Source organism: Chinchilla lanigera, unplaced genomic scaffold, assembly GCF_000276665.1.
Source record: "Chinchilla lanigera isolate Chin_1 unplaced genomic scaffold, ChiLan1.0 scaffold00018, whole genome shotgun sequence".
NCBI classification, from domain to species: domain Eukaryota; kingdom Metazoa; phylum Chordata; class Mammalia; order Rodentia; family Chinchillidae; genus Chinchilla; species Chinchilla lanigera.
Genome location: NW_004955419.1, coordinates 10,650,502 through 10,675,143, shown reverse-complemented (window position 1 = coordinate 10,675,143; position 24,642 = coordinate 10,650,502). Strand labels below are relative to the sequence as shown.

The 24,642-nt window shown below is 43.8% G+C and overlaps 1 protein-coding gene across 2 annotated transcripts in view; it reads right to left on the bottom strand.

Moving 5' to 3' along the window:
• Astn2 (astrotactin 2) overlaps positions 1-24,642 on the bottom strand; it is a 901,354-nt gene that overhangs the window by 712,410 nt on the left and 164,302 nt on the right. For both annotated transcript variants that reach the window (XM_005382610.2, XM_013513260.1), the window contains exon 3: positions 5,093-5,477. In XM_005382610.2, coding sequence (XP_005382667.1) covers positions 5,093-5,477 — 385 coding nt within the window. The remainder of the gene's footprint in view (positions 1-5,092; positions 5,478-24,642) is intronic.

Here is a 24,642-nt window from a genome sequence, read left to right as displayed (position 1 = left end):
TCCAAAAAAGGTGACTCCGTACTCTGCCAGTCTACCTATTCCTCGCATACTGACAAATTGTGGGAGAAATATATGTGAGTGATGTGATCTCAAGGCAAATATATCCACGTATAAATATGTAATATATGTATTGGGAAATCCTAAAAGATTATAAATCAATCTATTATTACATATTAGTCCTTGGGTCCCACCAGTGGAACAGGAAAGACAAGAGTTAAGCTTTTAGTTGTTTTGTACAACTCAGAATTCTTTTTTTCCTGCTTTTCTTCCTTCTTCCTTCCCTTCTCTCTTTGTTTCCTCCTTCACTTTGTTCCTCCCTCCTGTCTTTCCTTCCTTCCTTCTCTCCCTCTCTCCCTCCTTCTGCATTGTGCTATAGAACATTAGCACTTATTCCTTTTATTGAATTATATTTTGACACTTCCTTTACATGGACTGCCTCTAGATATTTGCTTACCTTTTGGAGAATTTGTGGCTATGCCCATGTAGCTGCATAGTTAGAGTTGCAAGGTTCTCTCCTGAGGGCCAACTGGAGCAACAAAGAGAGTGCCTCATCTGAGCTGCTCTTGTTAGGTCTCAACAAGCTGACAGTGGAATAGTCTCTCTTCTGTCCAAGCAGGGGTGGACACAGCTCTGGTCTCTTAAGGTCAGGGAACATAATGCTGCTGGAAGCACCTGCCTCCTCCCATGAACAAGATGACTAATTTCCTACTTGAAATCAAAGAGTGATTTCAACTTGCTTCTTCTCTGCTGTCCCTAACAGAGCCCATTTAAATGATTACAAAAATAATTACTTGGTCAAGATAAAAAAATTGAGATGCAGACCTGGAGACACACAATGCCTTAAGAGATTTATTAAGTGACATTCATGGCAGTGAATGGAGAAGTGGGATTCAGGTCCAAGCCTACTCCTCTGAACTCTGCCAGGCTACCTATTCCTCACTTATTGTCACAATTACTCTATATTTGGTGGCACAGCATACCCAACACCCACAACTGGAAGGAGAAGTTTATTTTAGCTCTCAGTTTTTAGAAGATTTGGTCCATGGTTGGCTGGCTTCAGGGCAGAAAGTGCATAGTACAAGGGCCTGGTGGGGAAAAAGTAGTTGTCTTAGTTACTTTCTTGTTGCTGGGACAAAATACCAGACATGTAAATTTAAAGGAAGAAAGGTATATTTTGGCTCACAGTTTGTAGAGCCTTCAGTCCACAGTCAGCTAATTCCAAGGCAGGGCAACATGGCATAGGGGCATAGAAGAGGAGAAATGGCTCATGGCATGGCAGTAGGAAGCAGAAAGAGATCAAGGAATGAGGAGGGCAACAGACCCTTCCAGACCATGCCCCCAGTGACCCATCTCCTCCAACCAGGCTTCAACTCCTAATAGCTCACCCAGCTATAAACCTATCAGTGGACTAATCCAGGGATGAATATCACACCCCAATGATACAGTCACCTCCTAAAAGCCCCACCTATGAGTGCATGAGGCTTTGGGGAGACATCTATATACAACTCATAATACCTCTCATCTCATGGCAGCCAGGAAGCAGAGAAAGGAGGATCAGAGCAGGGAGACATACCCTGTGCTCCCTATGTCCCAACTCTTCCAGCCAGGCCTTACCTCCTATATCACATTCAGCTATGGATTCATTAGTGGCTTAATTCACTGATGAACAGAGTGACCTCATGATCCAATCACTTTCCAAAACCTAGCTCTAAACACAAGAGGCACATGCTAGATTTAAACCATAATATGTTCACCCCTAACTCTCTTTAGACAATTTCTATTTGATGTTTCTGAAAGCTCATTTTATAATTTCAGAGAATATGAACACGGCTTTGTTATTACCTGAAAAGAGTTCTGTTTGAAAGAAAACGCAAGGAAGAGAGTCACACATAAGCCTCAAGGGGAAGCAGGTCTGAGAAAGCACAGAATCTAGGGACCCTCTCCTACCTCTGGGGAGTCAGGCTAAGTACACTCTGGATCTGGGACCATTGTGTCCTCTATGCTGCCCTTGTCATAATAGTAAGGTACCTACCCCATCTTTTAGATTAACTGATAGAGGGTTTGGTAGTGGCTGAAATGTGTAGCACCTAAAGTGGCAAGATTTTGTTCTTAAAGAGCACATGACTTGGGAGACACCAACCCCCAACGAAAGTGGCTAATGCCCTGGTATTTTGAAGCCCATTCTGATCATGCATGATAGATAGTGACATAGATCTAGAATAAGGGTCTTTCTGGCTAGCCAACTGAGCTTGGGGTTTTGGACCTGAGCACCTTGCTCAGCTCTGCCACATCTTCCTTGGGTGGGATGGTTACATCCATGGCCTCTATTCAAGCGTTGGCTCCTGTTTCCTAGCCTTACCCCCATGTTTATAAATTCCCATAATGTACTCTGAGAACAGAGATTCTGCTCTCCTCACCTCTGTGTGGGTCTACCATAGTGTTGGGTACAATGTAGCTATTTTAGGGGAGAATGAAAGATATGAATAGCAGTAAAGGAAGTTTGCGTATGGGTCAGTGGCTCTGATCCCTACACTTTTAAGCTCCCCAATAGCATTGTAAGATGGAATACTAGCATCGTGTTCTTTGATGGGCGTGGAATATAGACTGCCCCAATTGACAACATTGGTAATACTAGATGGGAAAGTCTATCTCTCAATTGGTCTGTCTCCTGAGACATCATGCCTTCTGAGTGAAGGTTCTTCTTCATCAGAATGTGCTGCCTTTCCTCGTGGGGAAGGAGAGAGGAAAAGAGGGAACGTAGATGGAGTTAGGCAGCAAGCAGGTAAACAAGATTCCTTGTACTGACATGCCTCTCCAGCTGGAAGATGTTTGTTGCTTTTTCCATCTGAAACATGATAGAAGTAAAAAGGACCAATACGTGATATGTACTACACAACATTATGTACCATATCGCCTGATGAATAGACTGATTATGCATCACAAACATATACTAATAAAACTTTTAAATGAAATGTTGTGAAATAAATGTGGGTACATGTGCACACGTGTGTACATGTGTGTGTATGTTCATGCACATGTGTGTGTGTGTGTTTGGAGGGAGAAAGGGAAGGCAGGGAATTTGCCTATAGTAAGTGTATCCTGGCACCTGTCCTCGGTGGCCATTTAGTTGGCATCAATGATTCTCCCTGAGTTTTTATCGTCAATCTTTCTGCTCTTTTTCAGGTTTGGGCCACCATTATCAGTGGTCTCTGTGAGCCCTTTCACTTCTAGCATCTCACTTGAGGACACTGACATAGATTGTAGCCTGGCACTGAGGCCTCTCAACTCTAATTGATACTTGGATTTATTTTCATTGAGTGACTAATCAATTTTTTCAATCATCCAGCCAATAAGTTTTTCTAGAGTGCTCACTTAACAGTGTCAGCCACCAAGCTAGACACTACTGAAACGAAGGTGAGGAACACTGTTCTTGCCTTCAAAGATCTCCTAGTGCTGTCTGGGAGACAGAAAGAGAAACTGATTATCACTGTATAATGCGGCACGTGCTAGGCACAATGTCCGCCGAAGGATAGCAACAGAAGCACAACACCTGGCCAAAGGTGAGATGACAATGTCATAGTAGCTGCGACACAGAAGACAACCTGGGAGTAATGTTGTAGCTGGATTAAGAAGCCCAGCTAACACTTAGGTCTGAGTCTCTCAATCTAATGACTGAGACTTCTATGGCCATCATTTGCCAGGCCTTGGGTTAGGTCTTTCCCACATATTTTATATCTAATCTTCTCCTTAGTCCTTTTTAGTGGAAATGAGCTCAGCATGTTGGATTCTCATTCTTCCAAGATCACATTGTAAACCAAGCAGGCGGGATTTTAACCCAGGCTGGTATAACCAAAATCTATGCTCTCATGCTCCACACTGCTTTGTTCTGTGTCTGAGTTTCGAGGCTTAACAAAAATCTGCCCTTTTTAAGAAGCCCTCACTGCTCCTCTTGGCCCACTCAGCATCAATGAAAGATGGACCAAAGAGGAGAACCTGGGAACAGAAAGAAAGAATGTAAATCCAGAATGCCAAGGCAGGAACCAATAAATGAGGAGCTTTGTGATTCCCATAAGAGGGAATCAGTGTCTGAAATGGTATTTCTGGGACCAACTTTTAACTCACCATCTTTAGCTGCTCCAAGGCAATGAAGAAGAAAGTGGAATTGTACCTTGGTACAACTGGATTGTATTTGCCTAAAGGAAATTATCCCAGTCCCATTTATACACAGCCTGAAGCCAAAGGTGCTCCGTAAGAACAAACATAAACCCATCTGTGCTTATGCTTTGTCCTCAAACAGGACAAAGAAAACGGATTTTAGCAACAACATGTGTGAAAAAGAGTGAGAGGTATCAGTGGTCAAAGACCGCAATGAGTGTGAGCAACAGCTGCAAGGAACAAATGTGACCTCAGGCTGCAGCAACAGCAGCATAACATCTGGCCAGAGGGAGGTGAACACCCCATTGCACTCAGCACTAGAGTGCTCCCACGGGATGAGAAAGGGCACCAGTTCTGTGTTCATGCTCCAGGCCATGACAAATAAGACTCTCCAGCTGGAGAAAAGTGACCAGGATGGTGAACGGTCTGAAAAGCATTTCACATGAGACTGCTGAAGAAATAGGCATCGCTTATCTAGACTGACTTACAGGAGTTCCAAGATCCTTTTTTAAAAACAAGAAGTTCTTAAGAAGAGATTAGATATAAAATATATCTCTTTCTTTGTAGACAGAGAGGACTAAAGACATGGATTTGAAGTCCTACAGGAAAAAACTTTTAATAGTAACATCTAGAAGTGAGACAGATTGTTGAGGAGAGAGAAGGTTGTCAAAGGAGGTAATCAAGAAGCACTGGAAAAGAACCGGACTGTGCCCTCTGTGGGTCTCTCCAAACTTCACCTGCAGAAATGCTGACACCTTTTTGTCCCGGTACGGCTGCAGGACCGAAGGACCAGAGAAAAAAACTGTGATAATGCAAAACCAAAAAGTCTGAAATGGCCTCTCTTGGACGACACTGCCTGGGACCCACTCACGCGGCTCCTGCACCTTTCCCCACTCACAGCTGCGTCCCTTGGAACATGGGATGTGACCACACTCACCTTTCTTCTCAAAGTCCACCTTCTCTTCCCCTGGCCGTCCCAGGCTGTCCAGCGTGTGGGGCCCCTGGCTGCCGAACTCATCCTCACGGGAGACGTGGTTGGTCCTCCGAGGCAGGTCCTCCTCCTCCTCATAGTCGTAGTCGTCCAGGATGGGGGTCTCCCGGATGGGCACGCCGATGACTGAATTGTGGGCCTGCAGCCGTGAGGAGCGGAAGCTCTCCCGGGCCTGGGGTCCGAGCAGCACCGATGGGATGTAGTGGATCTCGTGAGTAGCTTCGGTGCTTGCGCTCTTCTGAGGAATGCGGCGACGCTTCTGCCAGCGCCGCTGCGCATACAGTGCCACCGTGAAGACCAGCAACAGCAGTAGCAGCGCGATGAGGCCACCCTGGAGCAGGAAGGAAGAAGGGCAAGCAAATGGGCCAGTGTTCCTTGGACTGGGATACCGGAAGGAATTTCCCCCTCCATCACACTCCCCACCCCCTCGAATCCCTGTTTGCCTCACGGAGAGCCTCAGGAGCTGCCAGCCATCGCTTTGAAGCTAGAGAGAAACCACTTCCAAGCCTGGCTTTTTCACCAACATGCTGTGTGTCCCTGGGGAAACTGCAAAACTTCTCTGAGCCTTCATTGTCATAGGCATCAAATGATGAATAAGAGACCCTGCTCTTCCTTTTTCATGAGGTTGAAATAAGTAGCACATGAGGGTAGCTGGTGATGATGGTGATGACCCTGCAAGAGCAGTCCAGCTTACTAAACATTGGGAAGTCAGGACTGTAGCTTTACATGGGTGTCTAATCCAGGACTCTGTCTCTCACCACCAGTGACCCCAGGATAGCCGCTCATGCTCTCTCGGCCTTGTTTCCTTATCCCTAGGATGAGGTCACCGTGGGCTCAAGAGCCAGTAGGCTGTCCTGCATCCTGCTGCAAATATGAGATAGAATCACTAAATCAAACATAATTTCCACACAGACTATAGTTTCTTCATTTTCAAAACCAGTGGTCTTGTAAATCTCTGGCTCCCAAGAAGGGGTCTGCAACAAAATAAGTGCTTGAAAAAGTGTTTTTCGACAAATAAATGCATACATGGAGGCAGGTGTGAATGAAGAAGGACCTTCCTAGGGCTTCTTTAATCAGAAGTTTAAGGTGAATGGAAGTTTATTTATTTTTAACACATCTACCTCCTAAACATTTGAATTTATACATTGTACATTACTTTGAAATAAGCTAATGGATTTATAATTGTATTTTGAATGATTCTTAAAATCATGCAATGACCTGCTCTGAGTTCCTTAAGAGCAGAAGCATTTGCCAACCATGACTGTATTCTCCCAGGCACCAGACAAGGGTGTAAAGTGGAAGGTTTGGCTCCCCTGGCCTCTCCTCATTGCCTCTGTGCCAGGAACACCCCCTCTGACCGGGAGGGAGGCCTTCATCCATTGTCTGGCCTCCCCTCATTTATATTATGGCTCATCTCTGTGAGACTGAGGACTATTTCATTGAATCCCAGCTGTGTAACACGTAGATTTTAGAAGGGACCCCTTGTCACATAGCAAAGAGAGAAAGGCTCAGATACTTAGATGGTGAGAAACAGACTCAGACCTGAGCTTCATTTTTGTGCATGGATTATGTCTGATTGTTTTTTAACTCTAAAGCCCATATTCTTTCACCTCTACCTGTATAGTCAATTACTTCTTTTTGAACAGTTTTTTATCAGAGGCTAAAACAATTCTTGATAACTATCCCTATAGAATGTCACAAAGAAGACAGATGTGAACCCTCAATCATTGTATGGGGAAAGGTGACTGCTTCTAGGATACCTATTGAGGCCAAGAAGAACTGATTTACCTAACATGGTCCAGCCATCATGCTGGCTCTAGTGATATTTGAGAGTTCTCTATTCATTTTTTCAGGGCACTCAGCTCACTAATCCAGAATTCATCACCACTACTGAGGTGGGAGTGGTGGGCAGAGGTTACCAGATGACAGACAGCAATGGAGCAGGGGCCCAAGCCCTACCTTGATTTTGGCAGTGAGCAACTTCAGGGGCTCCAAGGAGAGTTTTCCCAATAACACAAATCACACATAGCTTAAACACGTATATTTATGTACAGGCATGTATATGTGTATATGTATAATTTGGATGTGAGTCGAAATTATACATGTCCTTGTAGAGGGAGGTGGGATATGAATTAATGGGGGTGGAATACTCCTCAGTGCTTGGCAAAAATACAATATGGAGAAAATTTCAGACATGGTCCCTACAAGGTTGTTGTGCAAAGCAAATTCGAAAACAGCTCTCTCATTTGTTATAACCTGAAGAGTGCTGTGCACAATCAAAGGAGCTCCAGAAAACCATGCAGCCATCTCTGCCCTCTACAATTCCACCCAAGGAAAGTAGATGTGGGAATCAGAAGCAGGGAGAAACTGTCCTCTGGATGCACCTAGGCTGGCCCCAGCTTCTGTCCTGAGACACTCCTAGATGCAGAGACCTATACCTGCTCCTTCCAGGCTCTCTTTATCAGGGGCAAGCAAGCAGAAAAGCAGGAGCAATCGATCGGGGTGAGCAGGGTCATGGCGTCCAGCCTATGAGCATACATCAGGAGCAAACACGGGTGCTGCTGGTGGAAAACGTACAGCAGAGCAAGAGAGGCACCAAGGAGGGAAGAAAAGACTCAAGGAGCAGGCTGTGGATCTCAGAAAGCAAGTTAAGAAGAGGCCAAGGCTTGAGGGGTGATGCGCTGAGGTCGTTCTGGCTTCAAGGATGACCTATGCCAAATCCAATTTGGGCTGTGCTCACTCTGGTGCTGCCCAAGACAAACAAAGTTGGAGATATAGCTAAAAGTCCCAGAAAATAAAAAAAAAAAAATTGCCAGTCGATTAGGTAGGGGAGTGCTTCTGTGAGATTGTGAGCTTCACAGACAGGTAGGAGAGGGATTCTGAAAATTTCACCAAGCTGTCAGGGAGGCAGTAGGGCAGAGGCACAGAGGTAAGTATGTCCCCATCCCTTCTGGAACCTTCCTTCCACAAGTCTGTCTAGGCAGACTGCATGCCCCTCCTGTTCATTTACTGACAGTGAGTCCTGAATTCCCCAGCTGAGCCAAACAAGGGTGAGGGCAGGAGATGTCAAGGCTGGAACGGTGTGACAGGAGAAACATGTCTGGGGCATGCAACTCCCTGCCTCCCTGCTTGCTGTTGGCTCTGACAAGCGTGTTACAATATTTTACCTCCTTGGGCTCTAAGAAGCTCCCTTTAACATGATGCTGGTTGTGCTCAATTTGAATAGTTATGCTAAGGATTAAACAAGGCAACAAAAGATGCGGGAAAAGAGTCTGGCACCATCAAAGTCAGCAAATACCAGCCTCAGCTCTCCAGCTTCCCTATTCCCCATCCCAAACTAAAACTTTTTACCACAGCCTCTGGCTTAAACCTCTTCTCTAGCTCCCCAAGGTGCTCAGAATAATGCCTGTCCTTCTTAGCCTGATTCTCAAGGTCCTTCATTGGGCCCTTACTTCCTTTTCTTGCCTAGGTTTTCTCTACCCCAAAGCCTTACTTGTCCTACCTGCCATACCCTGTCCTAGAACCGCAAAATGCTTAGCTTTCTCCTGAAGTGTGAGCTTCTTGCATCTTCAAGTACTGCCCCTTCAGCCTAAAGCACATTTTTACTAACTGCAGTTTGTCCAAAACCATGCCCTTCTGGAATCCCAGAGAGGATGTCATTTGGAAATTTGGTCTCTGTGGGTGCAATTAGTTAAGATTAGGTCACATAGGATCCTAAATTCGATGACTAATATCCTCATAAGGAGAGAAGAGGACACAGGGACACACAGAAAACATTCATGTCAAGGTGAAGACAGGTGAGAATGGAATGATGAGTCTACAAGCCAAGGGAAGCTGATGGGCCACCACAAGCTGAGACAGCACCTCCACCAGAGCCTCCAGAAGAAGCAAATTTTGCTGATATTTTAGTGTTAAATTTCTGGCCTCATGAACCAACAACGAATAATTTGTTTTTGGTTTGAAGCCACCCAGTTTGTGGTAATTGGGTATAGCAGCCCCTTGAAGCTGACCTACACAACTCCCCTCACCTAGCTCTCTCAGCTTGGAGATCATTTCCTTGGTCAGTACTTTTATCTTCAGCTATATTTACCCAGCCTAACTTGTGGTGCTTGCCCTTGAAAAGGTGCATAGTAAGCATCTAGAAGTCTAAAAGTTTGACTGGACTCTGCCTGAGGAGTGCAGATACAAGACCTTATGCTAGCTTTGACCACCATACAACCATGGCCCCGATCCAACCTTATATGACTGTTCTGCCTTGTTCTGGCTTTTTTCCAAACACTGGTAACTTCAGCTAGTTTGCCTACACATACAATATTGAAAACTGAAACATTACAGAGTTTGGAACTAAAAAGTATCCCCAAACCACCCCACCAAGAGAGGATTCTGAAAAGTCAAACTTAGAATGCCATGCAGCCTAGCCTCATTTTAATCTATCTTTCCTGTTAAAATATCCAGGCACGGGAGAAGGAGCCCGAGGAAGGAAAGAAAGGGACAATGTGAGAAACGCTTTATTTGACAATGTGTCATTTGGAAACTGATTATTTCTGTCTCTGGTCTTTTTAATATTCCCTCACAACGGCCAAGCCGCAAGGGGATTTGGTATTCTAAGACTGGATTTATAATACTCTGTTCAGCAGTGATAAGAACACGGGCCTTTAATCCTCAGAGCTGTGAACATGCATATTCTCCCAAGTAATGTCCTTTCCTTCTTGCCACTTGTTTCTGGTCCCTGGCAGCCAGCCCTGTGATGGCCATAGACTGTGATCCACAGAGTATTCGATCTGGCCCTTTGCCGAGTGGCAGACTGGAAGCAAACAGGACTGGGACTCCAGCTTCTCTGAGAAGTCTCTGTTCAAGCCTCAGTCTGCAGCTAAGCTTCAGGGATCATTAGAAGACATTTGAAACTCCTAGTGTTCTGCGTGGCGGAACTGAGAGGCTCAGAGAACGCAAGTGACTTCACCAAGATCACAGAACATCCTGCAGGAACTTTACAGGTCAAATACGCAGCTGGTATGCTCCAAAGTTGCTAAGAAATATGTGAATCATGCAGAATTTGATCTGTAAAATAGTTTCTGTGACCTTTCGTTTCTATCTGTTCTATGGCTGTCCTATGTCCCAGTTTTCACTGTGATAATTTTAATACATGCTGAATGATCTCTTAAACTTTATCTCCCTTCTTCCACAATTCTCAATTCACCTTCCTTAATATAACCAAAGCACAGCTGGAAACAGATCTCCTCCCCATTGACTAAGTTGGAAGTCCAGCAATTTATAGCTCTTGTGGAGAACGCTTCCATCTTTCTTAATAACCTAGTCTCAAGTGTATGCTTTTAATATATTTTTTAGGACACATAGGTGTTTTCCCTAGGCAATAGGATGGCAGAATCAGTTGTATGTCTTAGATCACATCAGATGAGGTAGGGAGACTGCAGTAAGAGAGACCAGTAAGGTAGCTCTGACTACTGGCTATGGTTTTCATCTGGAATCTATTTCACTCCCCAGGAGCCATTTGGAACTGAAGACAATTTTAATTGTCACAGCTGAGGGTGAAGGTGTGATTGGGGTGTCCTGTGGGTAAAGGTTAGGGAAACTAAGCCTCCTAAATACACAAGAAAGTCACATACAAAGGAGAACTATCTGGTCCCAAATGCCTGCAGTGCAATGATGGGGAATCTGTGGTCCAAGAGGGAAACAAAGATACATGAAACTAGGATGGTAGAGGTAGTAAGTAGCCAATGGGATAGACATAACACATACACAACGGGATGGGAGGACTAGTGCTTGACTGTCAGGGAAGGGGGAGGGAGATGAAGGTAACAACAATGGTGGCGAAGTCCGCATTCTGTCACTGGATTAACGAGGAACCGAACTCCCTGTTAATATTTCCAGGAGAGCATTCAGAAAGTTATGCATGATCTTAACCCATAATCAAATGAAAAGTTATGTTTATATTCGTAGGTAACTGATTAACTAAAAAAAGATATAAGACTAAAAGATGATAATAGACAAAAATTTGTACATATATGTGCATATTCATATCTGTCAAAATATTCCCACACCTATCTTTATGTCTCATTAGCTATATTTGTCGATGTTCATTTCTTTGTCTCTAGCAGGGATTGGGTGACCTATTTAAGGAAGTCCCACTGGGCAAAATAAAACTTTTCTTTTACGCAAGTCATCCACTATTAGAAACATTATTTCATTTCCCCAAATAAGGCCCAAAATAAAGTACAAATAGTATGATTCTTGGGAATGTATTCATCCTCCAACTATGGCTGTCCCACTCAACCACCCTTTATCATCTTAGACTATGTCAATAAAGGAGTCAAATAAGAGGGGAGCATTCTGACTCCTACAGAGATTTGTCATGCTGACAGCTAATGGACACGGAGCATCCATGTTTGCCTCCGCACCAGCCAAACATGCATTGGAGCTGCACCAACTTTTACTTACAGATTTAAGAGTAAATCACTTGAGTTTCTTCAGTTTTCTTGCCTGTTATTGTTTACTAACACCTAACTAAGAAGATTAAATGCGATTGCATAATATACTACATTTAGTAAAATGACTTGCAACTGCTAGATCTCAGGAAATACTAGCATCCATACTGTTGATGCAAAGCCACTTCCTAAAAAAACTGGACACAATGTAGTGATGAAGTTTCTTTGTCCTTTCCACCATAGTAGGAGGTATTCTCTGTACAGACTCCCAGCTGCATTTCTACTGCAATGTCCAGCTGTGAGACTGTGACCATGTCCCTTTCCTTCTTTAGGGTGAGCTGGCAAAATTAGATGGCTGCTAACAGTCATTCTAGCTCTAATATTCCAAGAGATTAGAAAGATCAAGCTGAATGTGAAAGCATTTTTGAATGGGATTAGACACATACAGTATACGCTATGACATCCGACTTGCCACTACACGTATGGAGGCAGGTATGAAACCAGGTAGCCACACTGATTCCTGCGTTTTTGATTCTGCTGCCTGAAATGCCCTTTCCCTGTGTCTTTACCTAGTCCTTTATTCCTTAGTTCTTGGAGATTTAGTTCTCTGAATCATTTTCCTCTGGCTGGATCAATTTCACCAAGGTCTCATCGTGACTCAGGCTTTGTCTTCCAGAGCACATAGCAAGTTGTATGGTAGCTTGGCTGCCCTTCCATCAGCAAGCGCCCCTTCAGGGTATTCTTCCCCATTTCTGTGTTCCCAAGCCTTGTTCGGGGTCTGACACTGGGTAGGTCTCATTATACATTTATTGTACTCTAAGCTGAGAAACAACGAAGGGAAGGACTTTTTTTTCCCTGCATGAATGAAATTGGTACATGGAAAACAGTACTCAATTACTTATACAAAGAAAGAATGAATGGATCCATTTTAAACGTGGCTCTGTGGGTAGGTGACTGAAATACACCTACATCTATCTGGCAGTCCTCCACCTGTATGTAATAGAGAGCTGAAGATAATTCACATGAGCCATTTAGCACAAATCAGTATCCCACTCCATATCCTCAGGTGGCCTCTCAAGTTCTGTCTCAAATCCTACTCCGAAGCATGGATAAATGGAGAGGGTGGGAGAAAGTGCATACAAGAGCATTGATTTTCTTTCTATTCATTGAGTCATGGAGGGAAAAACAGAAACTGGATGATTAAGGGGGAGTTTTGCCTTCATTTATCGATTTAGTCATTCACCAGGTTAAGGACATGCCTAGAAACAGCCAGACTCAAGTTCAGATATTTGCTCTGTGCCTGACCAATGATTTGACCTTTGAAAACTCTGTGTGATGCAGGGTTTTCATAATTCAAACATGGGAATGGTATCATTTACTAAAAAGTGTTGTGATGGGAATTCAATGAGATACTGTACTGTGTCACATAGTCCCTGATCTGTAAGAAACATTCCATACACAGCTCTCATTAGCTTGTTATTGCTATCATTGTCACATTCTGACGCCTGTACCAACCTTTCTATGTAGATTTAGGAATACACAGATATTCCTTTGAAGAATATGCAGTCAATTTGGAGAAATAGATCAGTAAGGAGATAATAACTGCAATGCATAGTTTTGTAAGTTCTCTGCTGGAGGGAAATGGTGAGAAGCCAAGATCCTCTAGGCTTCCAAGTGCAAATCTTAGAGGAAGCTGGAATAAAAAAGACTTAATTGCAATTCCAGTTAAAGACAGATTAAAGAGGGTAGGACTGCCCATCCAATCAGGTGTACTCATACCACAAACGTGATGAAGGACAGGATAACCCACTAAAGAGCATGGAGGTTGTTGGCTGGGGCCCCTGCACTGTCATTTACCAGCTGTGCAGCCTTAGGTGCACTTTCCTGAGCCTCATCTTCCTCTGAAAGTGGAAGGCAGTAGTCCTCCCTGAACAAGGGTATTGTGAGAATTAAACAAATAACTGCAGAAAAGAAATCCCATACACCAGTGCTCAGTAAACGTTGGCTTCGAGAACTCTGACCTGGGAGTAATACACTTGAAAGGTATCAGAAAATGTAAGTCATCATCCTTGCCTTGACCCCTTAAAAGAAGTCTGCAGAGAGATCTTCTGTCCTCACATTTATGTTTTATTTCACAAGGTGGCCACAGAAACCAAATAAGCTAGGCATTCTTAAATTCATTTAGCAGATGAAGACCATGAGTCTCCAACAGGTGTTGTGCCCGCGGTTGCAAAGTCCCTTGGTGGCAGGGCACAGATTTGATTCTAAAATCCAAGGTCCACCTGGTGCATGCTGCTCTGACCACCCTGAAATTTACACTGTGTTTGCAGCATGTAGGATATGTAAAACCTGCCTGCTGTGGCCAATGCATTGCTCCCTGCATATGGGTTGCAGGCTCCCATGAAGGCATCCCTAATATGGTGACAACCTCAAACACTGTCAGCAACAGAGCTTTCTGAAGTGGAAAAGAGAGCTAAGATTTGAAAGGAAGGTGGAGATCTCTGAGTGTGTGGTTACTTTTTAATACAGGCAAAATAACTTCCTAGGAGCTTGCTGCTGGCATAAGTCAGACTGATGCTGGCTTCTTCAGAAATCCTAGGTAGAAGAATGAAGTCTTATTGTCAGCAGAGCAGGAGCGAGGTCTTCCACTAGGACATGGAGCCACTGGCAAAGTCTTCCTTCTCATTCCCTGTAGAATAATGCTCTTCACCTCTGTGCCCACCACAGCACCTCTATATCCCTTTTCTGCTTTGACTTTCTTGGCTCCCTCTGCCATTACACTACACCTTAATGTGTTAATTTGTTTACTGCCTCTATGGAATGGGACTTCTGTTAGTAATAAAGGGATAAGATTAGTAATATTCCTTACATGCCAAGAGAAGCACTTAGTGTGTTTTTGCTTTTTAGTAAATATTTTATGTATGGATCTAAGAATGGATAAATGAGTGATTAGACAGTTGTCTCCCTTTGTGGTTGGGTAGCTCCTTAAGGGCTGGGTCTCAATCACTTTTCAGTACTGTTTGCAGCCTACAGTACAGGACTAGAAGACTGGAAAATTCTTAGCAAAAGAAATCATGGCAGTTAGTCCCCTCTTGGCTGCTAAGGAAGAGGTACTGGCTACAGGGGTAATTAGGCACATAGGGCAACCAGCTAGTTATCTCTGTTGCTGAGTGAAAGAGGAAGAATTGTCTCACTCTAACCTTGATTAATCATGTATTTATAAATATTCAGGGGACATGAAGTCAGAATGTATATCCTCCAGAGAAAGCAAACAGAGAAACACCTCTATTTGCCATTCTTGTGCATATATCAGGATGGAAATGAGAACGTTAAGTAAAAGGGGTCATCCATGATGTAGCTTAGAGGGCACTAAATTTGAGTTCAAATGCTGGCTGGCTAGCTGCACAGTCTTCGGGCAGGCACTTTACCTTGCTAGCCTTGTTATGGTCTACCTGTGCCTCTACAGCTAAAATGATCATGGTGGCAGTTCTCTCCATGGAAGGACTCCAGTGAAAATAATGTTTATAAAAGAACTGTATATGCTGTAGATTGATTTACACACATCGTCGCTCAGTACAGTGTCATAAAAGCGAAAAGATTCCAAACACCACTAGGAACTCACACAGAGAGAAACTGAAACCACAAAAAGAAAGCTGCAAATCCAGAGGATTTCCAATATTTTTGATGCTTCCATCATCTATCCATCAAGCTTCTTCAAATCCTATTACAAATCACACAATAGGAGTCTTTTAGAGGCAATGTTTTGCTGCCATTTTCCAGCACTGGTGATGGGGCTGCCAATTGTCTTGAAGGCATGTTGTGAGGGCCTCAGGATCTCCCCTACTGGGACTGATCAGGAAAACCTCAGGCAGGTTCGTTATCAGGGCAGAAAGTCAAGCACAAGATGCCAGGCAATGAGAAGGGAAAAGAGAGAAGATTCAACAGGAAGCTGCTTCATGCAACCATACGAATAGGAAGCAAAGCTGATCAGTGTCCTTGATGTACCCACCAGGGCTTACGGAGTATGATTCACCCTTTCATCTCTACCTTCCAGCTCCGTGTCTCATAATTTCTTAAAAACACAGAATTCACTATTCTCTGAGTATCCCTTGTTAGCAGAGAACATGCCAACCATCCACCACCTTACTCTGAATAATCTCTCTCCCCCGTCAATTACCCTCCACCCTTTCTACCTGGTATAGCAACCCAGGGCTCAAGATGCAGGAAAAGACAATAGGCCATGTTCTTTTTCCTCACTCAGGGGACATCTCAGCAGTTACCTTGTGAGTCCCCCTTCCTGACTTCAACATGAGTGGTAACCATCTTAAAATCCGTTCCCTGAGACTCTGCTGTCACAGCATCTGCAGCCTTCCAAGACACATCCTTAGGTCCAGCCGCACACAGGATTCCGAGAGTGACTGTGTTCATGGTTCAAGTCTGGCATAAAAGAATGTGGGGAGAGAACTGCTGCTCACTGGAGAGGTGCATGTAGGGAAGAATTTATGGGGAGTGTTAAAGGGGACATAGAGTCAGGAAGAAAAGAAAGAGGGGTAAGTAGAAAGGGAGATGGAAAGGAGAGAAGAGCAGAAAGAGAGAAGGGAAGGAGGAGAGGAGAGGAGAAGAGATGGCTTCTTATTCAAAGATCTCAGAGGAGGCTCAATCCCCTTCCTCATTCCTTTACATATAGCAGAATGGTTTTTATTTTAGTCACAAGATTCTTCCTTGTTCTCTGTCCAGGCCCTAAGATTGCACACCAAAGCCAGACGTCAGAGGGGAACTAAGGGAGCATGTTTCCTTTATGAGCACTGTCCTGAAGAGTCCTGCACTCTGAGAAGCAGAATAGATAGGGGTCGGAGGACTCTGGAAGTAGATAGAAAGGGAGTGATATCCTGACACTTGCATGGGGTTATATAACAAAGTTACACCACATATTCAGAGTGTTATTACAAACATACCAGCAAAAGGCACATGTCTACCCCCAATGCTTTAGGAGCCTCATTTTATTCATCCATGTAATGGGCCTCATGGTATCCTGCCTTACTGAACTATTCTAAGGATTACAATGAAAAAGTACACTTATGCACTCTGATCAGGGTGAGGGGGAAATGCTTCTTCTTAGTGTTTTGTTTTGATCACAATGAATTTCTCCAAACACTCTTCACTAACCTTCCTTTCTCTTCTCCACTGAAGACTTGGGTTTGCGCAGCTTGGTCCCTTCAGTCCCCACTTCACTGAGGGAGAGAGCCAGCAGTGCTCCAAAGCAGCATTCTGTTCTACCCTGTCACCTCTATCTTTTGCGGGGGACCAATTTCCACCCGAGAGACTGCTAACACCCAGGGCCTGGCCTGCGCAGAGAAGTGTCCATTTTTGCCACGTCCTCCAAACTAACTTTCTTCATAAGTAAATACAAAATCTTAATCTCCATCTGCTTCGCTCCTTTTTCTAATCTTTCAAATTGCTCTGAATTTGGGAGCGGGGGAGGGGGATGGGAGCACTCACAAGCTCCAAGCCCATTCTGGCATTCATAGAGTGTTCTCAGTAAATTGCTGTTCTTATTATACTCAACCTGGAAATCCTGTTGTCTATCTTCTCTTTGTAGGGAACTTTTTCCTGTTTTTTTTTTTGTCTTTTCTCTTTCTCTCAGAAAAACATTTCCTTTGTTTTCCCATTTTGATCAATTCAGTTCCGGAATTTCACTACAATGCCGCTAGGTGTGGATGTTTTTCTTCCTGTTTGTTCCCCATTCGTTGTGTTTGGCACTCAATGTCGCCGCTCAATCTGTTGCTCCTTTCTTTGGCTCAGGCCTGAGTCCTGGCATTGTCCTCTTCCTCGCAACACCTGTGCCTGGCTTCCGGGGCTCCATCCTTTGCTGTCAACGGGGAGATTTATGGGGGATGTGTTCTTGGCTCTCCAAGAGCTCCTCTCGGTCCAGGCTGTGTGTTCTTCTGAGAGGCAGAAGGCATGCTGGGAACAACTGCCCGGATACAAAATGGAGGGGCTGCGAATTGGGAGGAGGCTGTGTCCTGTTCCCTCGGAGCACATAGACCTCACTCAAAAGCAAGATACTATGGAAAACTGCTGAACCTAAACCAGTACAGGCTTACAGAAAGCCAGGAACTGGAAACTTAATTCTCTTAGTGAGATTTTCAGCAAGTCACATACCTCCCATAAACCACTTGGCTCTTTGGTTGAGTGGCACCTATAACTTACCTTCCCTGACTCCCAAGATGGCAGGGAGAATCAAATGAGGTACAGCCCAAGAAAAGGCTTTGAAACTTATTAACTGCCATGTACATATGATTGTGTGTGACACATATAATTAAAACACTCTCAAAATGATCACGGTATTACAGAGAAGGACTGAAGCCTGCAAGACAAATTTCTTTTTATTTTTTATTTTAAAGCGATAAATTTCTATTCATCACTTATCACTCAATTGAACTATCTGGTTTTGTTTACTTGACTCAGAGTCTGAAATAATTGCCTTGATAATTTTTTCAAAGGAAATAGTCAAATAGGGAACTATCACTGAGTGCAGCGTGTCATCCATTGCAGACAGAGGGCACTGAGACTGACCAAATAATGCAGTAGTTTTGTTTTCCATCTCATTTTCACGCTGAATTATTCATGCTCATTAAGGATGGGTGTGGGAATAGTGACTTAACTCCTTAGATTTCTCATAAAATATATACAGGTTAATTCATACAAATGAAATGCACATTTGATAGGAATCCTTTGTTATCCTATGCTGCTTCTGTTTGTCTTATGAGCTAGAGATGACTATAAGATTCTATTTGGACCAATGATTCCCTGCTAAAAACATTAATATACCCTATCTTTCTGCAGCAGGAGGGTGTCTTTGGCAGGTGCTGTATGCAAAGGCTGGGCAGAGGGAAGGGAAGTTTAGATAAGAAGGTGGGACTACATGGCCAGGCAGAAGGCCAGAGCAAATCCCATTCCTGCACAGACCACGGAAGGCAGCAGTGGTATCCAGCTGCCTGCCACCAGCCTGAGAAGGGAGCCTGAGGCAGGAGCAGATTGTGTTTGGGTTGGAGGGTAAGTCTAATAACTCAGCAGAGACAACACAGACGTGCTTGGCATTCAGACCACCTTGCCGTGAGTCTCACTACTTTTGCTCCACCTCCCTCTGCAATGTCAGCTAATGCATCCTGAAATGGCTATGCGCCTCATCCCGTGCTGCATAGATACTAGACCACAGCCGGAGGGAGACCCGGAAGAGGCAGGCACCTTCCTCTTGCTACACTAAAATCTCACTTTAGGAACGGCAGATATATGGAAACCCAGTGCACTTAAGGTGAGCAGACACTGTTAGGTCTATTCTAGCTTTTGAACACTTTCCTTTGAAGAATATTTAATTGGGAAGTAATTTCTGAATTTAAAAAAATAAACTCTCCCAGCTCAAACAGAGGTTGGGGGTCTGAAATTCTAGGGCTCCATGGTATAGCCTAACAAACAAACAAACAAACAAACAAAAAATTCTTTGATTTTGGAAAGAGGAATATCAAGGTAGAGTAATGACAAGAGAGTTTTCCAGATCAATCATGGTCACAGGACGAAGACTAGAACCTGGCTGCTTGGTGCTCAGTTCTAGTTTTGTTCCATCATCCACACAAGCCAGAAAACTGTGTAGAGATGTCCAAGCAGTAATAATTTCAAGTGTTCTAGGTAATCAACTGGTGTTTGATATCTTCAGTAGATTTGAGGGAGGAAGGAATACTTAACCTCATTTTCTAAGCCTCTATCACATGGCACTCATTAGCATTGACAAATTAAATTTATTATTAGAATAAATCAATTCTCTGTGGGAATTGGAAGTTGGGTTCATTTACCCATTGTACAGATAAGAAAACAAAGATATTAAACTGCTTGCTCCAGGTCACAATGTTAATTTGTGGCAGGCCCATTGTTAGAACCCATAACTGTAAGACTCAGTAGAAAAATCCGAGTTTCTCCTGCCCTCTGGAAGAATTACCGCTCTCCCTCCCCCGGCATTTAACAGGACAACTACAAGCAAACAGTACAAGACAAACCATCATTAGATGCAATCCTAGCACTTGCACAGAGCTTGGGATTGAAAGGTTTTCACTCCCTTGTTTCCACACTGGAACGTCTCTGCGGTTCACAGCTGGGATTAGTGTGAGGGGAACAAGAACTTGTGTTACATGCAGAATTTAATGGCAAATAAATTGCCAATCAGATAAATACTATCTTAATACAATATCTTTGTAAATCAAAGTAAATGCATTCTTGACTTTGAGGGAAGTTCTTTGAGTTCCATGCGTAAGATCAATGTGGCACTAGTTACCCTACCCTAACCCTGGGAAAACTTTCAGTACTCTTCCACTGACTTTCATTGACTAGGTGCGGAACTGTAGTGATTCTCAGTTTAGTCACCAGGGGAACCAGGAAGTTGATGCCTGTCTCCAGGACTAATATAAAGATTAACGAACTAATAATTGTGTGTGAAGTCCCTTCTAGCCAGTAGCAAATCAAAGCCATTTACTGTTGTTATCAAGTTGCCAAAGTGCCCCCTTCCCCAAGTAGAATTACACGAAGAGAAAAACAGCCAATGGCGCTCTGTTTACAGATAATGAACATTCTCCAATCTCTCCCAGCTGTAAGATACTACAGAATCCTCAAGGATAAATGAGTCAAGAAGTTCTTCAGAAAACCTTAGAATGATGTCTCACTTCCTCAATATAGAAACTGAGGCCCAGAAAGTTTATTTGCCTTACCTAAGATCATGCAGCAAAATAGCAGCTGAGGCAGGTCCCTCAATTCAAGCTGATCCTACCTTCACTTGGGCCAGCAAGAGGCCCTGGCACCTTTCCCTGACGTCATCCCAGGGGCAAAGAGCAGCCCTGAGTGCTGACACCAAGCCCAACCAGTATTTCCCAAATAGCTCCCCAGTCCAGGCGCTGGGCTGGACACTAGGCGCAGAGATAAATGCAAAGTGGCCCTTTCTCCCCAGGGGATTATCAGTGAGGGAGGGGCAGCAGAGGGAGGCAGTAAAGCCTCTTCTCATGTTTCTGTCATAAGATCCTTCCTCCCTCTTTTGTTCTTTCTGCCCAGAGAAGCAGACAGATGTTGGCAACATCTGGGCCACTGTTATAGGCGCAGCAAGTGGCTCTGGTTTGCCACGGGAGAAAGGAAGTTGTTGGTGTCAGGAAGAACAGTACAGAGCTAACCTTTGCATAGTGCTTTCTTCCTTCAGGTTAAGACACATCTCCCCTCCACTCTGCTCCTGTCTATTAGCCTAAGTGACACAGGCAGAAGCTCCCTAAAAGCCAAGTAGAACCATTTTCATTTCTCAAAGAAGTTAATTTAAGCTTCCTGCTCCAAATCACAAAGCTCACAGAGAGGCTAGAGCTCAAGCATAAAGACGTGTGATGCTTAGACTGGTGTTTATTCAATGCATCAACTTCAGGCTGGAGGTAGTTTTGTAAAAGTGAGTGGAGCCTTTCTCTGTACTTGAAGAAACCATCTTGTGTGTCCTCACAAGGCCCAGGGGGTCTCTGGCATTGTATCGCCATGTGTGGGTTAATATGTTTACCTTATTTAGTTCGCTCGATGCTAGGGATAAGTGTTGTTTTCACCTTCTTTTGGTTGCAGAAGTTGAGACAGAAAGGTTAAGTAACTGTCCATAGTCACACTGGTAAGTCAATGACCGACTGGTGGTGGGGCTGGGGCAGGGACTTGGGCAGAACTGAAACATTATGTTCTTTGTATTATCCTCCTCACAGACTGCATCCTGTCCTTGGTTAGTGGCAGAGCCAAGAATCCCTTGAATCCTCTAATCAGTCAGTTTGGTAAGATGGTGTGTGCACTGATAGAAGGATCTGACAAAGCCTCATGGCGGAGGGCTGCATCTTGAATGGGATTCTTCAAGGACAAAGAAAGGGGCACTCTGGGTTAAGGAATAGCCTGTATGGGTAGTGATTGGCAAGTTCCCATAAGGTTGATATGGCTGGAGTAGAGTAAGGGTAAAAGAAGGAAAAAGACTACAGCTCGGGATGCAGCAGTGGGTGAGACAGCAGAGAACCGAGACTCCAGGCAGGAGGAGACTGAAGTGTAGCTGCTCTTCCCTCAGCACAGACCCGGAGCTCCCCTTGGCACACGTTGCAAACCTGCCTGCAGCATGCATCTGTGCTCAGCTCCTGAGCCCAGTCATCGTTTCTGACAAGGGTCTTTAAGAGAGTTTCTTGAGCTTATCAAAGCCTAATCCCCATTTTGAAAAATGAAGGTCTAAAGCCCAACCAAAGGAAGGGATTTGTGCAAACTCACGCAGCACATCAGGGCCTTCATGTCATCTCTAGCTCAGGCTTTCTGCCTCCCTGCCTATCTTACACTCTCAGCCTTTTATAGTCTGCACATTATGAGGATTTAGAATGGGGTGTACACTCTCTCCCCGACTGCTGGAGTCCTGGCTACAATTCTCCTTTCCTTTTGAGCCTTTCTGGGCTTCTAGTTTGTCTGCCCTAAAAGAGCCACTCAAGATGAGAGGAGGAAAAGGACAATTCTCTCTATGCCATCTGCTCTTTCCAAGCCTAAGGCCATTCAAAGCCAGTGGGGCCATCAGCTCTGACATGAACTGAGACACATAAACAAAACTCCACCGAGGTGAATTTCTCCTTTTGATGCTTTCCAGAACTGACACACTAGCTTCCCAGCATCTGCAGGAATCATGAGTTTCTTAGAATGGATTAGTTTGGGTACAGTTTCAGCTCAAAGAAACATTGACAACTACCGTTCTATGATCTACAAGTACCTTGTGATGGAACCATTGGGTTACATTCAAGCTAGAGGTCATTTTGACATGTGTATCACTTCAAGCAGTAAGAGTCTTATGAAGCAGGAGTCCAAACACAAAGCTGCAGAACACATAGCTAGGTACATGGGCAGAGTACAATCAGGGGTACTACCCTGATTGTAGTAGTGGTAGGGACTGTGGCAAACTAGGGAACATGTGAGCTTTCTAAAGAGTTACCTGCTATGAAAACTCAGTCAGTTGTCACCACCCAAAAATGTAGACTGTAAATAGAACATGCAATTTACACATGCACATATACACACTCTCTAAATATATATGTGTCTTATGTGAAATTTACCTTCAAGCTTTTGCCTGCCAATTCTTTTTTTACATTGGTTTGCCCAATTATGGACAAAATGAGACTTATCTGTGGCCTATAGAATGGTGCCTTGGTTCATGAACTACTTCTGTATGTGATCAGTTTGGTTCACAATCAGAGGCATTCAGCAAAAATTTGCTTCCATTTTCAAACTTCCCATCCAGGGATGAACATGACCACAGCCATCTCTCCCAGAATCATGGAACAAATTAAGTTCATGAACTGAGGTACCACTGTATATAGTCTGGCTCTCTCAGTTTACAACCTCTATTCTATAGGGTCCAATTAGCTTCATTTAACTTGGAGCTACCTTTGACATTCACATTACTATAAATCCTCTTAGAGTGTGTTTCCCATTTGGAATGGTTCCCCTGGACTTAGCTGACATGCTGCTAAGCATTCCTATAGACTGCTGGACCAAAAATTGGCAAGTTTCCACCTAGAGGCTGTAACCTATAAATATATCTCAAACTTCCATTCCTTTTACACTCTACTGGTGGATATAATTGAGTTTCTCCCTGTACCAAATGAGCTCTGAGTCTTTAGTACTTGATGTACTTAATGGAGGAGAGTCAGGAGAGGGCTGGAAGAGCAAGAATAACATGGAAATGGAACAGAGACGTGCTGGTTGGAGGTATCATAAAGCTTTTATCACCTCTTGTTAGAAGAGAAAACCATTAGTAATGTTATCATCTCTCCCTCTGCATAATGAAGCTTTATGGTTTAGGGTACCCTGCCCAGCTACTGATACACAGGTGGCCTTGGGGCACAGCTGGGGGCTCAGCAACTGCTGGAGTCTATTCTCAAGGGGAGGTGAATGGGCTGAAGGATCATTGGAGGTGATGTTCAGTTGAAAAATATTCTCTGTCAGGAACATGGCTAGAGGACTTCCCTAAAGGGCTCCCTGAGTCCATATATATGGTCCCTATTGGTCTGTGGAATACCGCCAGGGCTGCCCAGAGCAAATGCCCATTTCAGAACCCCACAGAGAATTCAGCTGTGTGCTCCCTTCTCGGTGGTTCTACAGAGGGGAGGAGACTCACTCCAGGCTGCTAATGTATTTGTTGGTTTACTCATCCTTTCCTTCATTTATTCATTCACTTATCATACACTGATTCATCACTGTCACCATCAATGTCATCATAGTCATCGTCATCAACATAAACATCACTGTAATTTATAGAGTGACTTCTATTTTTTAATCATCGTACATTTTCATGAATAATTCTCTACAATTCTTACAGGAAGAGTATTGCTATTTCTGTTTTCTCAGAAGGAAACTGAAGCTCAATAAGGTCATGTAATATCGTCAATGTCATATATCTGCTTTATGGGTGAGCCAGGGTGTGAAACTAGGTTGGCTGACTTTCTAGCTCATGGCTTCTTTACTATCAACCCCCGCCTAATAATTGTATAGCATTTTGTTATACTTTGGAAAGTAATTCTTTGATTCTGATAACTGAGAGTAGATCAAATTATCCTTACTTTATAGATGGGATAGAGTCTCACACAGCTTAATCAACATGCCAGAGGCCACACAGCAATTAAGCAGTTCTCAAACGCAAGTTTTCTCTCTCTCAGACCAGAGTAGGTTAAAAGAGAACATAATACTCATGCCTATCTAAGTGACTATATTTGCAATTTTATCGATTGTTTATAGTTCTGTCCCACCTGCCTCACTTCGTGCCTTTCCTCAATCATGCACCCTTGAGAAGTGGGGTTGTCAGGCAACCCACTTTCCAGACCCCCTTCTGTCCCTCTTAGACAAAAGTTTTCTCTCTCTCAATAAATTCTCCCTACTCTTAAAAAAATACTCAAGTCTATAACTCCTTCACTGATAATGACAACCATAACAACCCTAGAAGTTATCAATTATTGACTACTCACTATGTGTCAGAGAGCT